Below are 22,020 nucleotides of genomic sequence, written 5' to 3'. Positions count from 1 at the left end.
GGCAGGACATCGGCATTGATTGACAGGTAGAATGGCCATGGAAGTGTGATCTCATCTGATGTGACACTTGACTGAACAACTGGATGAATCTCTTTAACCCCAAAGTGTTGTCATACAAAGAGAGTCCTTGGCAATATGTGGTTAGAAGGGCCAGCTTGTTCCAGTCTTTATGTTTTGGAAGACCAGAACTGATGGAGCAGAAAATTGTGATGGTGGTGGTGGTGGGGCTAGTGAGACCTTTTATGTTGGTGGATCAGGATCCTTGTGAACATTGAAATCTGTTCCTGCTGGGTTTATGTTGTTGTGCTGGCCTTTTTTCAGGATTTATTTTTTTTTTGCCTGAGAATGCAGGTAAATCACTGGGAGAAACAGGTAAGTATCAATATATAAGGCAAAGAAAGTCTTAGACTTACTAACACTATGCAACCTGAGCCATGCCCAAGTACGTTTGACCCCCTAAGTCTGGTTTGTTTAATAAGTGTGATCACTTTGTATCATCCCCAGGCTCACTTGAAGAGGTGGGCTTGGGAACGGTTCGACTGGGCTCAAGCATAGTATGCAAGTAGTATGGCAATCACGCTCGAGCTTGGTACCTGTGAAGTGAAAACCATTTCAGGTGACTACCTCTTGAAGCTCATCAAGAGAATGCCAAGAGTGTGCAAAGCAGTAATCAAAGCAAAAGGTGGCTACTTTGAAGAACCTAGAATATGACATATTTTCAGTTGTTTCACACTTTTTTTGTTATGAATATAATTCCACATGCGTTAATTCATCATTTTGATGCCTTCAGTGTGAATCTACAATTTTCATAGTCATGAAAATAATGGTGTGTCCAAACTTTTGGTCTGTACTGTGTATATATATATATATATATATATATTAGGGGTGGAACGGTTCACAGAAGTCACGGTTCGGTTCGTACCTCGGTTCAGACGTCACGGTTCGGTATGATTTCGGTACAGTGGAGGGAAAAGCAAAACAAAAATGCAGAAGGCAATTAGATGTATTTCCACTCACATACCCAACAACCGCTGAACAACGGCAACACACAGTCCTCGTCTTTTCCACCACTCTCTCGCCTGTACTACTGTAACTGACTGGAAAAGCGAAGTTTTCCCAAACTTGCGATCTAAGGGGCCGTTCACATGTCGCGCCTAAAAACGCGTGAAAAACGCTAGGCGCGCCGCTTTCTTCCTGATCAGCTTGCGCTCCGGAAGCGTCTGCCGTTTCTAAGCAACCATCAGCTGCGCTCTAGCTCCAAGCCTATGCGTCTCCATGCATTGTTTCTTCTATTAGCGTCAAAATAATGGGGGCTTGACAAATCATAAAGTTCAGGAAATCCCTGGACCACAATGATGGACCGTCGAGCTGACAAAAAATTGCTGAGTGCCAGAGAATGTAGACGGGCTCTGATAGACCGCATACATAGGCGGAGCTCGGCTGCATCGACGCCAATCAGAGCTTCAGAGCTAAAGCGGGGCTAAATATTAGCTGTCCCTAAAGAACCCGCGTATCTAACAGTAGTTCCGCATTACATTAATTATTTTGCAGGCAAGTTTTTTTTTTTTTCATACCGTGTATTCTCCGTTTAAATTCATGCACCGAACCGTGACCCCCGTACCGATTCGGTTCGAAACGAATACATGTACCGTTCCACCCCTAATATATATACTGACTAATTATAATCAGCACACGTTTTCTTTATTTCTGTAGTCTTTGTGATTCTGGAGAGTCCTGTTCATCCTGTGACTGAAGGAGACACTCTGACTCTACGCTGTTTATATAAACATACAAGCCCATTAATCCTCACAGCTGATTTCTATAAAGATGGATCACTCATCCAGAATCAAACTACAGAGATGATCATCTCTAATGTCTCAAAGTCACATGAGGGTTTCTACTACTGCAAACACCCAGAGAGAGGAGAGTCTCCCAAGAGCTGGATCTCAGTTAGAGGAGTCTCAAATGAGTCCTGCTGTATATGTGAGTTGAGTTATATCTTCATATGCTCTTGTTCAGATATAGTGCTTGATAAAATTAATTTGTGTCTCTCTTTCAGCGTCTCATTCTGAATCTCAGATCTCTGTCCTCCAAACACTCAGTTCTGTGCTGGCGGCTTGTCCGTATCTGCTAGTGACAGTCGTGCTGATTTTTAAATGCTGCAGGATGAGAGGTAAGACGTCTGACTGATTTATTAGATGTTATAATAATTATATTCAAACCAACAGTCGGAGCCCAATTGGAAACTGGGCTGTGATTTTTTTTCCACTCAAAAAAATCCTGGGCTGTTGCCCAAATCCTGATTCCCAACCGGCACCAAAACCTTGCTGGTTTCGATCAAGGGAACCTATGACATCAGTAGGCGGAGCTTAAAATCACATTTTTAAAGGCACCTTTTTAAAAAGCTGTCAGAGTTCAGGTAAATTAACAACATTAACACAACAATTAAATATGTTCTTTCAGCAGTGGTCAGCAGAAGAGATCAACGCTCTAGAGATAACAAGCGATTTCGATCTCATGTTGGTGAATCAGAGAGTTCTGCTCACTGCCAGTGGAAACGTGAGTCGGTTCTGAAGGAGTTGCCAGATTTTTTGCCAGATACTGATTCCAGCTCCAGCACCAGCCACAGTGGAACAGCGGTAGCTGAGGATATGAACTTTGTAAAGTTGCTTCAGAAACAATGTGTTATTAATACTGAATAGACTGCATTTCTTATGTATCTTTTTCTGTAAAGATACACAAATTCCCTAACTGACAAATACATTTTTTCTTGTCTTTGTTTCTAGTCAAATGTATATAAATTCATATAATCCAGATATGATGGTAGTTCTTAAAAGCAATAAATGAAGAGAGAAAAAAAACATATATGCTAATAAGAAAATGCTGAGATTGTTTTTGTGTGCATTTAACAGTTACATGTTGAAGAGGAAGAAGCTTCAATCTGAATTTTATCTGTGACGGTGAAAACAATTCATCTTCAGTTTTGAGATTGAATGCATTTAAAATGCAGAAGTGAACCTCCTTACTAATCACTTTGTGTGTGTACAAAATACAGGAGTCACTCCTGATTCCGACAACTAACCTTTTGGCATCTCACCGTTGTTAAAGTCAACATGAACCAGAATTTTCCAGCCCACTTGACTTCCGTTGATTTCTTTCTTGTTTGATTTTATCCATTATGAATTGTCTGTAAAAAGTAGGTTACACTTTTTTTTTAAACATTGACAAGCATTTTTTTTAAAACATTGACTTTAATCAGAAACATGGATGTTAAACTGTTTAAATCAGGGGTTTTCATCTCTTTGGCTCCAGCCCTAATCAAACACAGCTGAACAAGATAATCAAGGTCTTCATGATTACTAGAAAGTTACTGACTAGTGAATTTAATCAAGGTTGGAGCTAAACTCTGCAGGAAAGTGGACCTCGAGAGCCAGAGTTCAGAACACCTGGTTTAACTAATTTGGTTTTTGTTATTAACATACATTGTTATAAAACATTTGATAATATGGACAAAAGTCCTCTGCACTGTCCTGAACTTTACTGTGCTTTAGTATCTCAAGTGCTTCCCCATCAGTTTAGTTCATAAAATCCCGATGGCCGTTTTATTTTCATCTTTTAATATTCATGTTTTGTTTTATTTAAAATAAAATGTCTTTCTGAGGCTTACCTTACATGACTGCTGTTTATCAGCATATTTCCATCAATTTTCACTATTATCACTAAAATAGAAGGTTAATATTTATTTTTGTACTACTTTTAATATTGTAACACATAACCACATTAACACAACATGCAATTTGTAAGAATGTGTATTCTTTATTGTATTGTCTCTTGTATTGCTGCAATATTTCACGTTATTAACTATTTATGTTTTCTTTTTTTTAATAAAGAAAAAGTGCTTTTAAAAAATGGAGCTGATACTTCGTTAAAGCTTGCAGCGTCACAGTAAGAGCAGAAGAACAATGACTCTGATTCTTACTATAATGAATCAGGTTTTATTTTCTAAATGCATATTTAGAAGATTGCCGCATAATGCTACAGTAATCTACAGTAATTACTACTGTTGGTATGCAGATAAAATACTATACAAATTTTAAACAATTCTTGAACATGCATTTATTGTATCTGCAGCCAATTCACATGTGGTTTTTGTACACCTCTTGCATTTAGTTCTGACTAGCATGCAAAAATGCTTCATACTAGTGTTCACATGGTGAGAACTGCCGGTGTTGTGGTGGTTTTTACGTTTTCAACACTATAGTCCAGGTACGCATGGTGTCAAATGCTAAATATGTGTTTAGAGTTGTGAAAGAATAGTGTTGTCATGTATCTGGTCTATCCTGTCTTCATGTACTCTTGCACCACACTTCATGGACTTCATTCCCCACAACCCGCTGCTCTAATCACTGCATTCACCTGCTCTCACTTTACTGATTACTGCTCACAGCTGCACCTCATCACACTGTCTGCATTTAAGCCACTCACACACACAGCCACCTTGCGAAGTCTTACCGTTCCCTATGGTCATAATTCCGAGTGTTTTCCCTTGTGTTGGTTTCTCTGTGTATGACTCTGGACTGTGTACCCCGTTGACGATTCCTGCTACCTGCCATTGCGACCATTGCCTGTGTATCGAACTGTTTCCTGGATTTCCTACGTTGTTCCTGTTTTCCTGGTGATTATTTCTGCCTGTTGACTATTCTCAATAAATGCTGCAAATGGATCCGCACGTCTCTGACCCTCCTTGTGACAGAAGACTTCGCCATTACAAGGATCCAGCAGCGAGTATGATGTCATCCGGTTCCAGCACGAACTCCACGGTACAGATCATGCTTCTCAAGCAGGGTGAGCGGACAATTGAGGAGTATGCGATGGACTTCATCGAATTGGCTAATCAGTCTACTATGGATGATGGTTGCCTGATGATTTTTTTCCGTGGAGGACTCTTAGAGCCTTTGGCTTCACTGATGCCCACGTTTGAACCTGGCTGGACTCTACAAACTTACGTGGACATTGCTCTGCAAATGAGTGGCTCTCCCTTTACTGTGGGAATCAAGGATGACAACAATGTTCCCACGGTAAACACCCTTCCAGAGCCTGTTGACAAGATGGCCGCCCTTCTAGAGTCTTTTGACAAGATGGCCTCCCTTCTAGAGTCTGTTCGCAAAATGGCTGCCCTTCCAGAGTCTGCTCTCAAGATGGTCACCCTTCCACAGCCATTGCACAAGATGGCTGCCCTTCCAGAGTCTTCGGGGTTCAGCCCAGCCTTCCAGAGCCTTCGCTGGTTCAGCCCAGCCTTCCAGAATCTCCGCTGGTTCAGCCCAGCCTTCCAGAATCTCCGCTGGTTCAGCCCGGCCTTCCAGAGCCCCCGCTGGTCCCGCCCGGCCTTCCAGAGTCTCCGCTGGTCCCGCCCGGCCTTCCAGAGTCTCCGCTGGTCCCGCCCGGCCTTCCAGAGTCTCCGCTGGTCCCGCCCGGCCTTCCAGAGTCTCCGCTGGTCCCGCCCGGCCTTCCAGAGCCTCCGCTGGTCCCTCCCGGCCTTCCAGAGCCTCCGCTGGTCCCGCCCGGCCTTCCAGAGTCTCCGCTGGTCCCGCCCGGCCTTCCAGAGCCTCCGATGGTCCCGCCCGGCCTTCCAGAGCCTCCGCTGGTCCCGCCCGGCCTTCCAGAGCCTCCGCTGGTTCCACCCGGCCTTCCAGAGCCTCTGCTGGTTCAGCCCAGTCTTCCAGAGCCTCCGCTGGTTCCATCCAGTCGTCCTGAGATTCCTGTCTGCCCGGTTCTGGTCACGGAGGCCATGTATGGACTGTGTGGGTTCCCACCCGCCCTCCCTGCTGCTCCAGTCCCGCCACCTCTGTCTCCTGACAGTCCCTCTGCTTACCCACATCCCACCTTCGGTGCAGAGGACTTGCCGTGGGACTGCCAGTCTCCATCGGTGTCCAAACTGAAGGATCCATCACCTCCAGCCTCAGAGTCCTGGACTCCACCTCGGCCCTCCGACCCTGCGGCTCCACCCCGGCTCTGTGCTCCCTCGTCTCCGTTGTCGGCCATCGGCCCACCAGCTCCTCCGGGCTCCATCGTCTCTCCGGCTCCACCCCGGTCAGTCGTCGCCCCACCTTCGCCTCTGGACTCTACTCCTCCGGCTGCGCCTCGTCACTCCGTCCTGCCGGCTCTGTGGACCTCCTCCCTCCCGTGGGCACAGCCTCGATCCTCTGTCACTCCGGCTCCGCTGCGTACCTCCGGACCTCCATCTCCACTGGGGTCGCCAGAGCCTTGGGTTCCGCCTTGGTCCTCCGGATCCTCTGTGTCGCCCAGGACCATCGACTCTCCGGTTCCGCCTCGGGCTCCACCGACTCCACCTCCGTCGGTCGGCCCCATGCAGGAGCCAACCCTTCCTCCGCCATGGCTTCTCCCTCCATCGGCTCCGCCGCAGTTCATAGCTCCATTACCCCCACATGGACCTGGCCCTCCATCCCTCCCCCTGTTCCGCCTCCGCTCCACCACCCTCCAGGTTGTATTATGTGGTTAGAGCGTCTGGAAGCCGCTCCTTGGGGAGGGGCTCTGTCATGTATCTGGTCTATCCTGTCTTCATGTACTCTTGCACCACACTTCATGGACTTTATTCCCCACAACCCGCTGCTCTAATCACTGCATTCACCTGCTCTCACTTTACTGATTACTGCTCACAGCTGCACCTCATCACACTGTCTGCATTTAAGCCACTCACACACACAGCCACCTTGCGAAGTCTTACCGTTCCCTATGGTCGTAATTCCGAGCGTTTTCCCTTGTGTTGGTTTCTCTGTGTATGACTCTGGACTGTGTACCCCGTTGACGATTCCTGCTACCTGCCATTGCGACCATTGCCTGTGTATCGAACTGTTTCCTGGATTTCCTACGTTGTTCCTGTTTTCCTGGTGATTATTCCTGCCTGTTGACTATTCTCAATAAATGCTGCAAATGGATCCGCACGTCTCTGACCCTCCTTGTGACAAGTGTTAATAGTTTGGAGAAATCTTTTAGAAAATGCTATTTTAGTATACAGTGTTTTCAGCATTTTCGTGTATTTGAACCCTTTCCAACAATGACTATATAATTGAGATCCATCTTTTCACACTGAGGACAACTGAGGGACTCAAATGCAACTATTACAGAAGGTTCAAATGCTCACTGATGCTCCAGAAGGAAAAAACATGCATTAAGAGCCAGGGGTGTAAACTTTTGAACAGAATGAAGAAGTGTACATTTTTCTTTTTTTGCCTAAATATATTTTTGCTTTTTGCCTAAATATCTTAGTACTGCCTTTCAGAAGCTACAGAAGATGCTTACATGTGTCCCAGAAGACAACACAAGTTAAATTTACCCTGATCTTTAAATTCTAAAAGTTTTCACCCCAATGTTTAAATGTTTTCCTTCTAAAGCATCAGTGAGCATTTGAACCTTCTGTAATAGTTTCATATGAGTCCCTCAGTTGTCCTCAGTGTGAAAAGATGGATCTCAAAATCATACAGCTATTGTTGGAAAAGGGTTCAAATACACAAAAATGCTGAAAAACCAAAGAATTTGTGGGAGCTGAAGAATTTTTCTGAAGAACAGCAGGCAGTTTAACTGTTCAGTACAAACAGACAAAGGGATAATATATATATAGGATTCATTAAGAGAAATGGACATAATAATCAGTATTATTAAATGCAACATCATCAGAGTAAATACATAAAGAAAAGCTCATATTTCATAGTGGTTAGTTCTTTTTCAGCTTTGTGGCTTTAACCAGTGTGAGAGGAGCAATGGTTTTTATTAGTTCCTAGTCCTTTTGTAAATACAGTTAATACCATAATTACAATAAAGATCATTGTTTTTGAGTTTCCTTGTTTATTACACTTCTGTCATGATGTTCCTAAATATCTGACTGCAGGTTTCAGGAAGTCTTGAATGCTTTAACACAGTCTGTGTCTTTAACCGTTTGTCATCATTCAGTCAGTATGGAGCTCAGTCAACTTCCTCTTGTGCTCTGTGAGTATTCTTCTTTAAATCCATTTGCTGGATCTACTTCAGTGGATGCTATTTTTTTTTATTGTATGTAAAGAATCGAGTGATTAAGTGTTCCTTGTTTCTTTTCTTACTGCTCTCAGAGTTTCAAATCCAGCTCTAGTCCATGATATATGAGTGAAATATGAGCTAGAAAGAGGAAGAGAAAGTTAGTGCTGTTTGTGAAAGAGAAACTGAGTATTGTATGTCAGTCTGTCTATCCAGTCAGTGGAATTTGTGCTGTTTAATGGTGTTTGATCAGTTCTGTTGAATTGGTTTGCACAGTTTACTATCTGATGCTTTAAGTAGATATTCACTAGTAAGTACAAAGGAATATTTATTATTCATTCATCTGCTTGTGATTTACATTGGTTGCTTCCCTAAACAAGTTCTCTAAACAAGTTCAAGTTCTCTGATTTATTGATAAAATGTATTAAATGTATACCAGATTGTTCAGTGTTATCTGGATACATATGCATGCAGTTCCCCACACAATATATCAACATGTATTCATATTACTGTCACTGTTTTCAGACTCTGAAGGCTTTCACAAAAAAACTTTCAGGTTCCTTAAAGTAAACCCACACAAAATTTAAGGGAAAAATGGATAGCTTCAAAAACAGTTAAGAGAAAAAAAAACATTTTTCAGTCATATTTTAACGAGGACATCATCTACACTCATCCATATGTCACTTGATCTAGACAAATTAGAAACCTTTGGAAAAAATCTAACATTATTGTGTTGTGAAGATGACAAATATTTGAGAGAAAAAGTATGGTGTTTCACAAGCAAGTAAGGAAGAATGTAAAATCTCTGAATGCATAATAATCAGCTCCATGTTCATGCTGTATTGAGTTTTTCTCTTTGTGTTTTTAGTGCTGATTTCAAACATCCACTCTGGACACACTGAAGGTGAGTAAATTTGATTAATTTATTTCATAAAATGTGGGTGATTTTACACTGTCGCAAACCAGCTGTGAAAGGGTAATCGAGTATTTGGATTCTAAACAAAATTGGCATTTTTATTAAATATTACCTTGTTATGAAGAATATAGAAGCATAACATATCTTTTAACATTTACTTTGTCTTAAAAAGTACAATAATTTGCAACACTTTGTTGAATGTTGTGTCTGTAGATGAACAGTTGCTTGATATAACCTTAAATCCTTTAACTTTTTGCATTATGCTAAATGAAAGCTGAAGATGCTTGTTTCTAAAATCACTGTCAGCAGCTTACGTCTGTAAAAAATAAAAATACACATTGTTTACTAGTAAGAGGATGAGATCTTATGCTAAAAATATTTCATGAATCATGCATTTTCACAATTTTATATATTGACAGACATTCACAAAACAATTCTGACTGTGCACCCTAATACACAAATTTCATAATTTTTCACTGATAGTTTGATTTCTTTTAACATGTTATTAATGAGTGATTTCTCAATTTCAGATCCTAGAGCAGTTTTAAGTGTTTCTCCACAGGAGTGGTTGACTGAAGGAGATTCAGTGACTCTGATCTGTGAGGTTTACGGCTCCTCTACAGGCTGGACATTCAGCTGGTACACTATGACAGTTTCATCAGGTAAGATATAATGTGCTTCATGTGGTAACATCTGAATGAACAGGTTTTCAAACATATTATTTAATATATCAGAATCCAAGCAGACCAGGTATGTGAGGCATGTGCCTAAATTTCCTAAACTCCCTTGGATTTTACATGGTGAGACCCGCCATAGACAGACATCCAGTCCCCCATTACCAATCACTCCTCTGTAAAATTATGTTTGTTTCATTTATCTGAATGTACTGGAGATAAAAATCCTGAATACACTGGGTTACACCATCAAAAGTGATTGATAAGAGTCAAATTAGATTCTCTCACTTCACAGACATCGACAATCGTTATCGGTTGCTCTCAGACAGCAGCAGAGGAGCTGGAGGAAACTACACTGTCAGTTCTGCTGCTCTAAATCACACAGGAGTTTATGTGTGCAGAGCAGAGAGAGGAAACCGAGTCTATAGCACAACCATTAGCAACAAACAACCACTATGGGTCACTGGTGAGTTCAAACTGAATCAGTGTGGATGAGACAACGATTGATGCATCTTGTATCTGATAGTATCATAAGTAATCAAATTTCTTCTGTGGTTTGAGAGCTTGATGTATAAAGAAAATACACTAAGTTTCAGAATTCATAATTCCTCTCTATTTCACAATGTGTTTCCTACCAAAAATTAAGAGATGGGTGGTCATTGAAAATTGAAGCATGACTATTTATGGAACACAAATGTTATTAATATTATAAGTGAACCTGAAGGAAAACAGTGAAATGTTCAGCATCTTTAAAAGAGATTTCATGCTTAAATTTAGTTTGAAACATTTCCCAGGTGTTTCTCCTCCAGTCTCTCTGATCATCAGTCCCAACAGAACTCAACACTTCACATTAGTCTCTTTCTCTCTGAGCTGTGAGGACCAGAGTAACTCTGATAGATGGACAGTGAGAAGATACACAGAGAGTTGGGGGCAGCTTGAAGATTGTTCATTATTACGGAGAGGATCACAAACAGGATCTAAATGTACAATCAGCTCCACCATCCCAGAGGACACTGGAGTGTACTGGTGTCAGTCTGAATCTGGAGAGAACTACCATCCTATTAATATCACTGTACACTGTGAGTCTGTGTTTATTCATTTCACTGGCAGTTTACAGTCAATGCATAAAGCAGGTTCATTTAACAAGTTCAGGAAGCATCAGTGGTCAAAATCACATTCAACTGGCAAGAAGTACCAAAAAAGTTTTGGCAGAAAATATAAAAATCTGTTTTAATGTTATCATATTGTTCATACAATTTATAATCAACACATGTTTCCTTTGTTTCTGTAGCTGGTGTGATTCTGGAGAGTCCTGTTCATCCTGTGACTGAAGGAGATACTCTGACTCTACACTGTTTGGATAAGTTTACAACCCCACAAAACCTCAGAGCTGATTTCTATAAAGATGGATCACTCATCCAGAATCAAACTACAGAGATGATCATCTCTAATGTCTCAAAGTCACATGAGGGTTTCTACTACTGCAAACACCCAGATGGAGAGTCACCCAAGAGCTGGATCTCAGTCAGAGGTGAGACTAAGAACTATAAACACTATTACAGTGTTTCTCTATCATTTACAGCACTAATCTGATTGTAAAAATATATGTATTTTAGCTTCCCCGGTCTCAGGATCTGATGGTCTTAATCTCGTAATAATTGGAGTGACTGCAGGACTGACTGTCACATTTTTGATCATCGTCTTCTTGGTCCTGCTGTGGCGCTGCAGAAACAACAAAGGTTCATCATCTGCCATATTAAAAAAAATTCAGTGACACATTTCACATTCACAGACACTAATTCCTAAACTTTGTGAGCTGCTAAGCTGTTTCTTCTGCTCTCAGCTGGTCTCCCAACCTGGTAAAGCTGGTATGTTGGCTAGTTTTAGAACGTTTCTAGGTAGTTTTCATCTGGTTGGGCTGAGAACTGTGTCAAATGTATCAGGTACCAAATGAGTCATCTATCATGTTTAATTTCAGTTAGGATGCTCCCTACATAGGCAGTGAAGCATTTCACTAAGTTTTGGCACAGATCTAATGTGTGGTAAAGATTCATATAGCACTATTATAACACCTCAGAACATTTACATAATCATTGTATGTTTGCCTAGGTGGAAGATCTCAGTCTCCCTCTAGTGTCAGTCAACAGCAGAACAGCAGTCAGACATCAGAGCAGAACCAGAGTGAAGTGGGAAACAACACATTGCAGTCTGGTCAGTCTTTATCCATTCACCGTAAATAAATACATATAAGTCTTTACAAGCTGAGATGATTTTTCCCTACTTTTCTTAAGTTTAATGTATATATTAATAATACATAATACATAATCACTGTATGTTTACAGAGGAAATCAAGTGTATTTCCTCTTTTTATTTTTAATTTTAAGACAGTGTAAGTGGACCTGAACTCACCTATGCTGAGATTGAACACAAACCTACAAAGAAACTGGAGGAAAAGAAAGAAAACAAAGGTAAACAGAACAAAGCTCTGTTCTTATGATTTTATAATCATATTCCTAACAGCAGTGGCTTCGATTTTGACATCTTTCTTAAATAACTCTAAATAGTAACAAAAATTTATTGTATTTATTGTATATGTATTTTCCTAAACACCTGTTTGTAGTTGCTTTGTGAACTTCACCTGATCCATATGGGTCATAGCATACAAATTACATTTATTTTAAATTCATTTAGTTAAACATGATAATTTTAAATTCAAATAACTATATTAACTTTTGGGATCTTCTAGGGAACAACACTGAGAGCTGTGACAAAGTTTATTCTAAACAGAAGTTAGAAACAGATCAAGGTGAGTGTCAAACTAAAAACATCAGTCATAGGTCACAACAAGTCACTGAAAACTGCATCTACAAGCATCATTGAGAATCTATGAATGAAATTTCTAGATTTTTTTTTAATTCATTTCTATACTTTCAGGTGCTGGATCTAATGAAGTGACATATGCTCAAATTAAATAAATGCCTGGAGGAGAAACGTTCAACTCCAGGGGTTTAGGTTGAGCAGGATCATGAATGCTTTATCATGTTTGTGATACTGTACACTTGATGACGATCGATTTATCAGTACTTGAAATTAGTGATTCAGTGTTTTAGTGACTATGCAGGGAGATCTCTGAAAAGCAACAGAAAAGATTATCATGTAGCTCAGCACAGTGTGTTTTCATATTGAACTCTTAAAAAAAAAAAAAAGAGTCACTGAAAATAGGGCCCAATGTACTGTGTTAATATGAATTTTACATTTATATAAATATTGCAGTTTGGATGCTTTTGTTGCAGACTAGCTGGGCTAGGCTGCACATCTATGGAGAACGTTTAGCTGTCAGCATTTATTTTGCTGTAATGACTTGTTGACTACATTATCTCTTTTAACTTTTTAAATTATTATTAATATTTTTTAAGTACATTAGGACCAATAGCTTGGGTTGCATTTATGGCTCTAAAAGTTATTGAAAGTCTTTTTCAGTAAATGCTAAATAGATGGCTCCTACTGTACAGTACATCAGACCATAAAAAATCATACTGCACACCATGTTGTTTTGCACTGACATTTACTGTTGTTGTGTTGTATTGCCATTTTTGTGTTGGCCTTAGCTGCTATGTTGTTGTTGTTCAGAGCCAACAGTTTCTCAGAGATTTCCATGCTAATTTTTTTTACCACATGATCTGTGAAAATGACAATAAAACACTTGAATAGACTGCTGTGCAGTAAGATAAGAAGTGCAATTCTTTTTTCTTCAAAATTTCTTCGAAACTAAAGGAGTATCTTGGTGTCTTGGTATATGAATATTTAACTGTCCACAAATACAAATACATATCAGAGCCAAATTCAACATCTGTTTTAGGTCAATAGCATTAACCAGTGATGGGGAGCAGAAATTGTTTATTCATTTCTGATGCTTCCTTTATTCAAAAAACACACCAGAATATTACTTATTCTCATAAATGCAAATTTAAGCTTACCAATTTGATAAATTATGATTCATGACAACTTTACTGTATAAAAACCTGCAAGTTTGTGTGACATTTACTGAAAACATGTTATAAGATTATCTGCATTACCGAATTATTTTCTGTAACACATGAGGTACATTTGTATGTCTTTAATCTGTTAAGATGTTTCTAAAAATCTGACTGCAGGTTTCAGGAAGCTTTAAGGCTTTAACACAGTGTGTGTCTTTAACCGTCTGTCATCATTCAGTCAGTATGGAGCTCAGTCAACTTCCTCTTGTACTCTGTGAGTATTATTTTCTCTGGATGTATTTCAGTAGACGATAATTGCTATTAGGTTATATAAATTATCAAGTGTTCCTAGATTTTTGTCTTTTCTTGCTGCTCTCAAAGTTTTAAATCCAGCTCTAGTCCTGTAACGTGTAGCAATAAACAAAGGGAAGCAAGTGCAGGTTATGATAGTTTATTGAGAAGATGCAAAGATGGGTAGAACAGATAATTCCAGACGTGGTGAACCGGTGCTTTAGTGGTGGTGAGATCTCCCGGCTGATGACACAAGGACTGGATGGCAGAGTGCAAACGTGTCGTGAAACTCCCGTGAAGTGCGGTGACGATCCAACGACGAATACACAATCCAACAAGACACGAACCAAGACAAAGAGACATCCAGACAAACTATCGGACAGGGGAGAAGAGAATGGCGTGAGTATATATAGCAGTCTGTAATGATGAACACCTGGTGCCGGACTGATTAGCAGCTGCACTGAATGAGCATGACGAACAACACAGACAGACACATGATTACGAGACAGAGCACATGGCATAATAAACAACACTGACAGACACATGATCACAAGACCTGAGAACACGGCAGATGCATGAACCGTGACAGTACCCCCTCCCCTAGGAACGTCCCCTGACGTTCCCAGACTCCTGTACCTGTTGATTGAAATCATCAATAAGGGAGTGATCCAGTATGTCCCTGGCAGGTACCCAACTTCTCTCCTCCGGACCGTAACCTTCCCAGTCCACCAAGTACTGAAATCCGCGTCCCCTCCGCCTAGAGTCCAGAATGCGATTGACCGAATAGGTAGGTTCCCCATCTACGAGTCGCGGCGGTGGGGGAACCGGGACTGGCGGATTAATGCGTGCAAAAAAAACGGGTTTAATCTTGGAAACATGGAACACGGGATGAATCCTCCTGTACACTGGAGGGAGGTTGAGGCGGACTGCCACCGGACTAATGATCTTGGTGACAGAAAACGGGCCAATAAATTTGGGAGCAAGTTTATTCGAAACGGATCGGAGAGGAATGTCCTTAGTAGAAAGCCACACTTTGGAACCGACGACGTATACGGGAGGCTTAGACCGGTGGCGATCGGCTTTGGCCTTGGTGCGCGCTCCCACCCGGACTAGAGTCTCACGGGCTCTAGTCCAGGTGCGACGGCACCTCTGGACGAAGGCGTGAGCGGAGGAGACCGCGACTTCGGATTCCAGACTGGGAAAAATTGGTGGCTGGTAACCTATACTACATTCAAATGGGGATAGGCCCGTGGATGATACTGGTAACGAATTGTGGGCGTACTCCACCATCGACAGCTGTTGGCTCCAGGAGGAAGGATTTCTAGTGACCATACATCGTAACGCTCTCTCCAAGTCTTGGTTGGCTCTCTCAGTTTGCCCATTGCTTTGAGGATGGAACCCCGAAGAGAGACTAACAGTGGCCCCCAGTAATTTACAAAACTCTCGCCAAAATTTGGACACAAACTGGGGTCCTCTGTCGGAGACCACGTCTGTCGGGAGGCCATGTAACCGGAAGACGTGGTCCACGACTGCCAACGCTGTCTCCTTGGCTGAAGGTAATTTGGGCAAGGGAATGAAATGAACCGCCTTCGAGAATCGGTCCACCACGGTCAAAACTACCGTGTTACCCTGGGAGGGTGGGAGGGCGGTAACAAAATCTAGAGCGATGTGGGACCAGGGTCTCGAAGGGATTGGCAGCGGTTGTAGGAGCCCATCAGGAGGTCTGTTAGAAGTCTTACCAATGGCACAAACTGAACAAGCCAAAACAAAACTGCGAACATCACGAGCCATAAGTGGCCACCAAAATCTTTGTTTTACCAAATGTAAGGTTCGACTTACCCCTGGATGACACGCCACATTGGAACCATGTCCCCACTGGATAACTTCGGACCGTAGACCTTCTGGCACAAACAAACGGTTAGGTGGGCAACCGGCCGGAGGCGTTACCCCAAGTAAGGCTGTCTTAACCTTCGATTCGACCTCCCAATTGAGGGCAGAGACAATAAGTGTCTCGGGAAAAATACCCTCGGGAGTGGACGGGCGATCGGAACGGTCAAAAATACGTGACAAAGAATCGGGTTTAACGTTTTTGGAACCCGGGCGGTACGAAATAGTGAAGTCAAAACGTCCGAAAAAAAGTGCCCACCTAGCCTGCCTAGAGTTCAGTCTTTTAGCTGTTCTGATATATTCCAGATTCTTATGATCGGTCCAAACTATGAAAGGTACCCCTGACCCTTCCAACCAGTGACGCCATTCTTCCAATGCCAGTTTGACCGCCAACAGCTCTCTGTTACCAATATCATAATTTGACTCAGCTTGCGACATACGATGAGAATAAAACGCGCAGGGATGCATCTTGTCGTCCGAGGATGAGCGCTGGGAAAGCACCGCACCTACCCCCACCTCTGATGCGTCGACCTCCACCACGAACTGACGTGATGGTTCAGGGGTAATAAGAATAGGTGCCGAAACAAAGCGGCTTTTGAGTTTAGCAAACGCTGCTTCCGCAGCGTTTGACCACCTGAACGCCGTTCGGGGGGAGGTCAAGGCTGTCAGAGGCGCGGCTAGTTGGCTGTAATTACGAATAAAACGTCGGTAAAAATTGGCGAAACCCAGAAACCTCTGTAGGGCCTTACGGGAATCTGGACTTGGCCAATCCACCACAGCCCTCACCTTCTCGGGATCCATGCGCATACCCTCGGCCGACACGATGTACCCTAGGAAAGGAACAGACTGTGCATGAAAATCGCATTTCTCCGCCTTGACAAAAAGCCCATTCTCTAGCAGCCGCTGGAGCACTCGTCTGACGTGCTGAACATGTTCCTGGGGAGACGAAGAAAAAATCAATATGTCGTCCAGGTAGACATATAGAAACTGATCGACCATGTCTCTCAGCACGTCATTGACGAGTGCCTGAAAGACCCCTGGGGAGTTGGACAAGCCGAAGGGCATGACCAAGTATTCAAAGTGCCCCCTGGGGGTATTGAAGGCAGTCTTCCATTCATCTCCCCCCCTGATGCGGACCAAATGATAAGCGTTTCTTAAATCCAATTTCGTGAAGATGGACGCTCCCTGCAACCTCTCGAAGGCTGAAGATATTAGCGGCAAAGGATAAGTATTCTTTACCGTAATATTATTCAGCCCTCGGTAATCAATGCAAGGTCGCAGAGATCCGTCCTTCTTCCCCACAAAAAAGAATCCCGCCCCCGCTGGAGAAGAGGAAGGTCGTATGAACCCCGCTGCTAGAGAATCAGAAATGTATTTCTCCATAGCCTCTCTCTCAGGAACTGAGAGTGAATAAAGTTTGCCCTTAGGCGGAGACGTACCTGGCAGTAAGTCTATAGCACAGTCATAGGGACGATGAGGAGGAAGAGAAGCAGCCCTAGACTTACTGAACACTTCCTTCAGGTCGAGGTACTCCGCGGGCACGTTACACAGATCCGCCGTCTTCTCCTGAAACACAGATCTAGAAACAGATGAACAAGCAGACACAAGACAAGACTCATAACACTTAATGCTCCACTCAGACACAGACTTGAGCTGCCAATCAATCCGGGGGTTATGTTTGGTGAGCCAGGGGTGTCCTAAAACAATGGGTGCATGAGGGGAGTCCAGGATGTAAAAGGGGGTGCTCTCACGGTGGTTGCCAGACACCGTGAGAGTGATGGGTTCCGTGATGGAGGTGATGGGAGGGAGGGTCTGGCCATTGAGTGCGTGGACGGCGATGGTCTCGGTGAGGGATCGGACAGGTATGTGATGTAGAAGTGCGAAAGAAGAATCCATAAAATTACCCTCAGCTCCCGAATCCAGCAGTGCGGTGCAGTGCAGGTCGTGATGCTGCCATCCTAGTCTAACTGGGAGGAGCGTTGAGGTGGAGGTGGATGAGGACTTTGCAGCGGAGATCCCACCCGACAGTAGCCTCATACTTACTGCCGGGCTGGCCCTTTTACCGGGCAGCTAAAGGCGTAGTGGCCAGCCGCCCCGCAGTAAAGGCAAAGGCCATGAGATCTCCGCCTCTCCTTCTCCTCCCAGCTAAGTCTGGCCCGACCCACCTGCATGGGCTCGGGATCGTTGAAGGGGGCGACCGCGTTATTGCCGCTGGCTCGAGATGGAAGTCCCTCCCCAGGGGGAAGCCGAGCGGGCATCCACCGCCGCTCGGCTCGGGAGAGTCGAGAATCTACCCGCAGTGCCAGATCAATGATGCCGTTGAGATCTGCGGGTAGTTCCAGGGCGTAGATCTCCTGTTGAACGCGGTCAGCCAGCCCATGCAGGAACATATCCGCCTGCGCCGCCTCGTTCCACTGACACTCAGCCGCTAGGGTGCGAAAAGCAATAGAGTAATCAGAAACGGATCTCCCCCCCTGTCGGAGATCCGTCAATTGCCGCGCGGCCTCTCTTCCGGTGGCCGCGCGGTCAAACACCCTCCTCATTTCTGCGGACAGTGTCGAGAACGAGGCACAACATGGATCCTGGTTCTCCCACACCGCCGTGCCCCACAAGGCCGCCCTCCCCGTTAACAGGGTGAGCGCGAACGCCACCTTGCTCTCCTCACTAGGAAACGTGCGCGGTTGCAGCGCGAAATGCATGGAGCACCTAGTGAGGAAAGCTCGGCAGAAGCTCGGCTCACCGCTGTACAGCTCGGGTGGGGGAAGGCGGGGCTCCGGTTGGTGTGCCGCTCCAGCTGGTTCAAAATGGGCGGCCGGAGCGATAGGAGCGGGCGGTGTGGGTGGCGCAGGGGACAGTGTCACCTGATGTAACCGCTGGGTCAGGTCAGACACTTGCGCCACCAAAGCGCCCACGCTCTTCTCCTGAGCGTTCAGCCGGGAGATACAACTCACCAGTGCTTCCTCCGCCGTGTTTGGGGTGCCTCCTGCTGCTTCCATGATTGGTCCGATAGTTCTGTAACGTGTAGCAATAAACAAAGGGAAGCAAGTGCAGGTTATGATAGTTTATTGAGAAGATGCAAAGATGGGTAGAACAGATAATTCCAGACGTGGTGAACCGGTGCTTTAGTGGTGGTGAGATCTCCCGGCTGATGACACAAGGACTGGATGGCAGAGTGCAAACGTGTCGTGAAACTCCCGTGAAGTGCGGTGACGATCCAACGACGAATACACAATCCAACAAGACACGAACCAAGACAAAGAGACATCCAGACAAACTATCGGACAGGGGAGAAGAGAATGGCGTGAGTATATATAGCAGTCTGTAATGATGAACACCTGGTGCCGGACTGATTAGCAGCTGCACTGAATGAGCATGACGAACAACACAGACAGACACATGATTACGAGACAGAGCACATGGCATAATAAACAACACTGACAGACACATGATCACAAGACCTGAGAACACGGCAGATGCATGAACCGTGACAAGTCCATGATATATGAGTGAAAGATGAGTTTAAGAGAGGAATTGTGCAGTTAGTGCTGTTTGTGAAGATCAGTGTGTTTGTTCAGTCATTCGGTTTTGTTTTGTAATGGTGTTGAATCAGTATTTAGACATCACAGTTAGTTGTAGTAGATATTCTCTAGTACTTTACATGTACTCTCTAGTACGGTCTTTTGATCAGACCGTTTGCTTTAAGTTCCCTAAACAGTTCTTGCGATGATAAAATCTATAACATCAGTCACGTTGCACGCATGTATTTAAACATAATACATAAATGTGTTTATTTAATGTGACATATTTTTAGGATTATGGACTGTTTTTGTATGTTTTCCTAGTGTCTTTCCCCCTATTGTTCCCATGTTTTGGTTTCTTCCTTGTCTCCCCCTAGTGTTAGTCTTATTTGGTTTACTCTTGTGCCCATATTTGTACTTCCCCCTCGATACCTGGATTGTGTACACCTGTCCTTTTTTAGTTGCCACTCCCCTTTGCTTTTGTATAAATAGTCCTTTGTTTACCATTTTCCCCTTGTCTGGTCTTAATGTTACATCGTTTTGTTTCACCTCCTGGTTTCTGTTCATTTTTTGTTAATAAAAACATAAATGGACTCCTGGTTCCTGTATTTTCCTCTGGCTCCTCACCCAGCAACGTGTGTGACAGAAGACCGGACCTAAGATGAACTGGGCTGAGGAATTTCTCTGGGACCTCCAGCAGGAAGAACAGCCATTGGAGGAGTTTGTGGAGGATTTCCTGAGCGTTTCCCATCTGGTGAACTGGAGCGATTCTATGTTAAATGCTTGCTTTCGGATGGGACTCAAAGATGATGTTCTGTTTGGTTTAATAACTACTGACGATTGCCGCAAACCCCTAGCGGATTTTATTAACCATGTACTAAATCTCAGTAATTCTATGTCGATGTGGAGGATTCCCATCCTCCTCCCATCTGAAAGCATGCAATCACTCCAGCTCACCACAAGCCAGTGTCCTCCACCTACTTCTCCAATGAGCTCGATCCCTCCATGCCTTCCACGCTTCCCCAAGTCATTCAAAACCATAGCAAACCCCAGAACTGATTTCTATAAAGACAGATCACTCATTCAGAGTCAAACTACAGCGATGATCATCTCTACTTTCTCAAAGTCACATGAGGGTTTCTACAACTGCAAACACCCAGAGAGAGGAGAGTCACCCAAGAGCTGGATTACTGCGTTGAAAGCAAAAGTAGGTAATTTAGTGGCACCAGTCCAGGTATTTCCAGGAGTTACTCGTGCTGTTTTGGTAAATTCAGCACATAATTTTGAGTTATGTTATAATTTTGAGTTAAAATATGTTGTTGTAACTTGCATTACTGAGATTGTAACGAGTAGGCCTACAATATTACCCAAATTTTATTAGTAATGTGTTATATTACTGCGTTGCAGCAAAAAGTAATATAGTACTGTATTATTACTTTTGTAATGCGTACTCCCAACTCTTGCTCCTGATTCACTAACCTTTTGGCATTTCATGGTTGTTAAAGTCAACATGAACCATCATTACCAGCCTGGTTGACTTCTATTGATTTCATTCCCCTTTGATTTTATCCATCAGGAATTGCTTGTAAAAAGTAGGTTACATTTTGAAATAGCTAAGAAAGGGTCAATTTGGACCAAACCTCTTTGGGTTTTTGTCAACTTCAGTGAGTGTTAGCATCATAAGTACATCCCCATTAGTTTAGTTCCAGTAATCCTTATGGATGTTTTTTTTCCCATCCTTTAATATTCAGGTTTTAGTTCATTTAAAATAAAATGCATTTCTGAGGCCTGAAAACTAAAACCAGTAACCAATTTCTGTAACTTTTTTGCTATTGATTCATTAAATTAATAAAAGTTTAATATTTCTGTTTCATTGTGCATTATAACACCATAACCACACCATGTAATTTGTAAGCATATATTCTTTATTTTAATGTTTAAGTCTCCTTTTTACTTTTATTGCGTCAGTATTTCATGTTTTTAATTGTTCATGATTTCTTTTTTTTTTTTTTTATATAAAGTAACCGTGCTATTTATTATTGTGGAACATGGTGCTTTGTTAAAAGATCTGTCAGTGTCACTTTGTGGTGGTTTTTAAATGCTACTGAACATGAACACATGGTGTCAAATACTAGATAGATAGATAGATAGATAGATAGATAGATAGATAGATAGATAGATAGATAGATAGATAGATAGATAGATAGATAGATAGATAGATAGATAGATAGATAGATAAAATTACTGTATAAGGTATAACTGTTAATAAGTTACTTCTGTAACACATGAGGTACATTTGTATGTCTTTACTCTGTCATTAATTTTTCTAAAGATCTCATTGCAGGTTTCATGCAGGAAGTCTTGAGGCTTTACCACAGTCTGTGTCTTTAACCATCTGCCATTATTTGGTCAGTATGGAGCTCCGTCAACTTCCTCTTGTGATCTGTGAGTATTCATTTCACTGTATGTGTTTTAGTTGACGACGATGGCTATTATATTATGTAAATTATGGAGTATTTCTTGGTTTATGTATTTTCTTGCTGCTCTCAGAGTTTCAAATCCAGCTCTAGTTTATGATATATGAGTGAAAGATGAATTTGAGAGAGGAAATGTGCAGTTAGTGTCGTTTGTGAGAAAAGAAATGCTGTCATTGTAAGTCAGTGTTTGTTCAGTCATTCAGGTTTGTGCTGTTTAATAGTGTTTGAATCAGTTCTGTTGGATTATTTTAC

At 42.8% G+C, this 22,020-nt stretch overlaps 1 protein-coding gene across 1 annotated transcript in view; it reads left to right on the top strand.

Moving 5' to 3' along the window:
* Window positions 1-22,020, top strand: part of LOC141298674 (hemicentin-1-like) — a 53,791-nt gene that overhangs the window by 5,555 nt on the left and 26,216 nt on the right. Inside the window, 8 exon segments of the mRNA XM_073829020.1 lie at window positions 1,714-1,983; window positions 2,060-2,173; window positions 2,464-2,682; window positions 8,897-8,932; window positions 9,475-9,606; window positions 9,914-10,084; window positions 10,413-10,697; window positions 10,910-11,149. Of these exon segments, the coding sequence (XP_073685121.1) occupies window positions 1,714-1,983; window positions 2,060-2,173; window positions 2,464-2,682; window positions 8,897-8,932; window positions 9,475-9,606; window positions 9,914-10,084; window positions 10,413-10,697; window positions 10,910-11,149 (1,467 nt within the window).

The sequence above is a fragment of the Garra rufa genome, chromosome 1, assembly GCF_049309525.1.
Source record: "Garra rufa chromosome 1, GarRuf1.0, whole genome shotgun sequence".
Taxonomy (NCBI): Eukaryota; Metazoa; Chordata; class Actinopteri; order Cypriniformes; family Cyprinidae; genus Garra; species Garra rufa.
The sequence above is the reverse complement of the archived record's forward strand: the minus strand, read 5'-3'. Positions and strand labels throughout refer to the sequence as shown.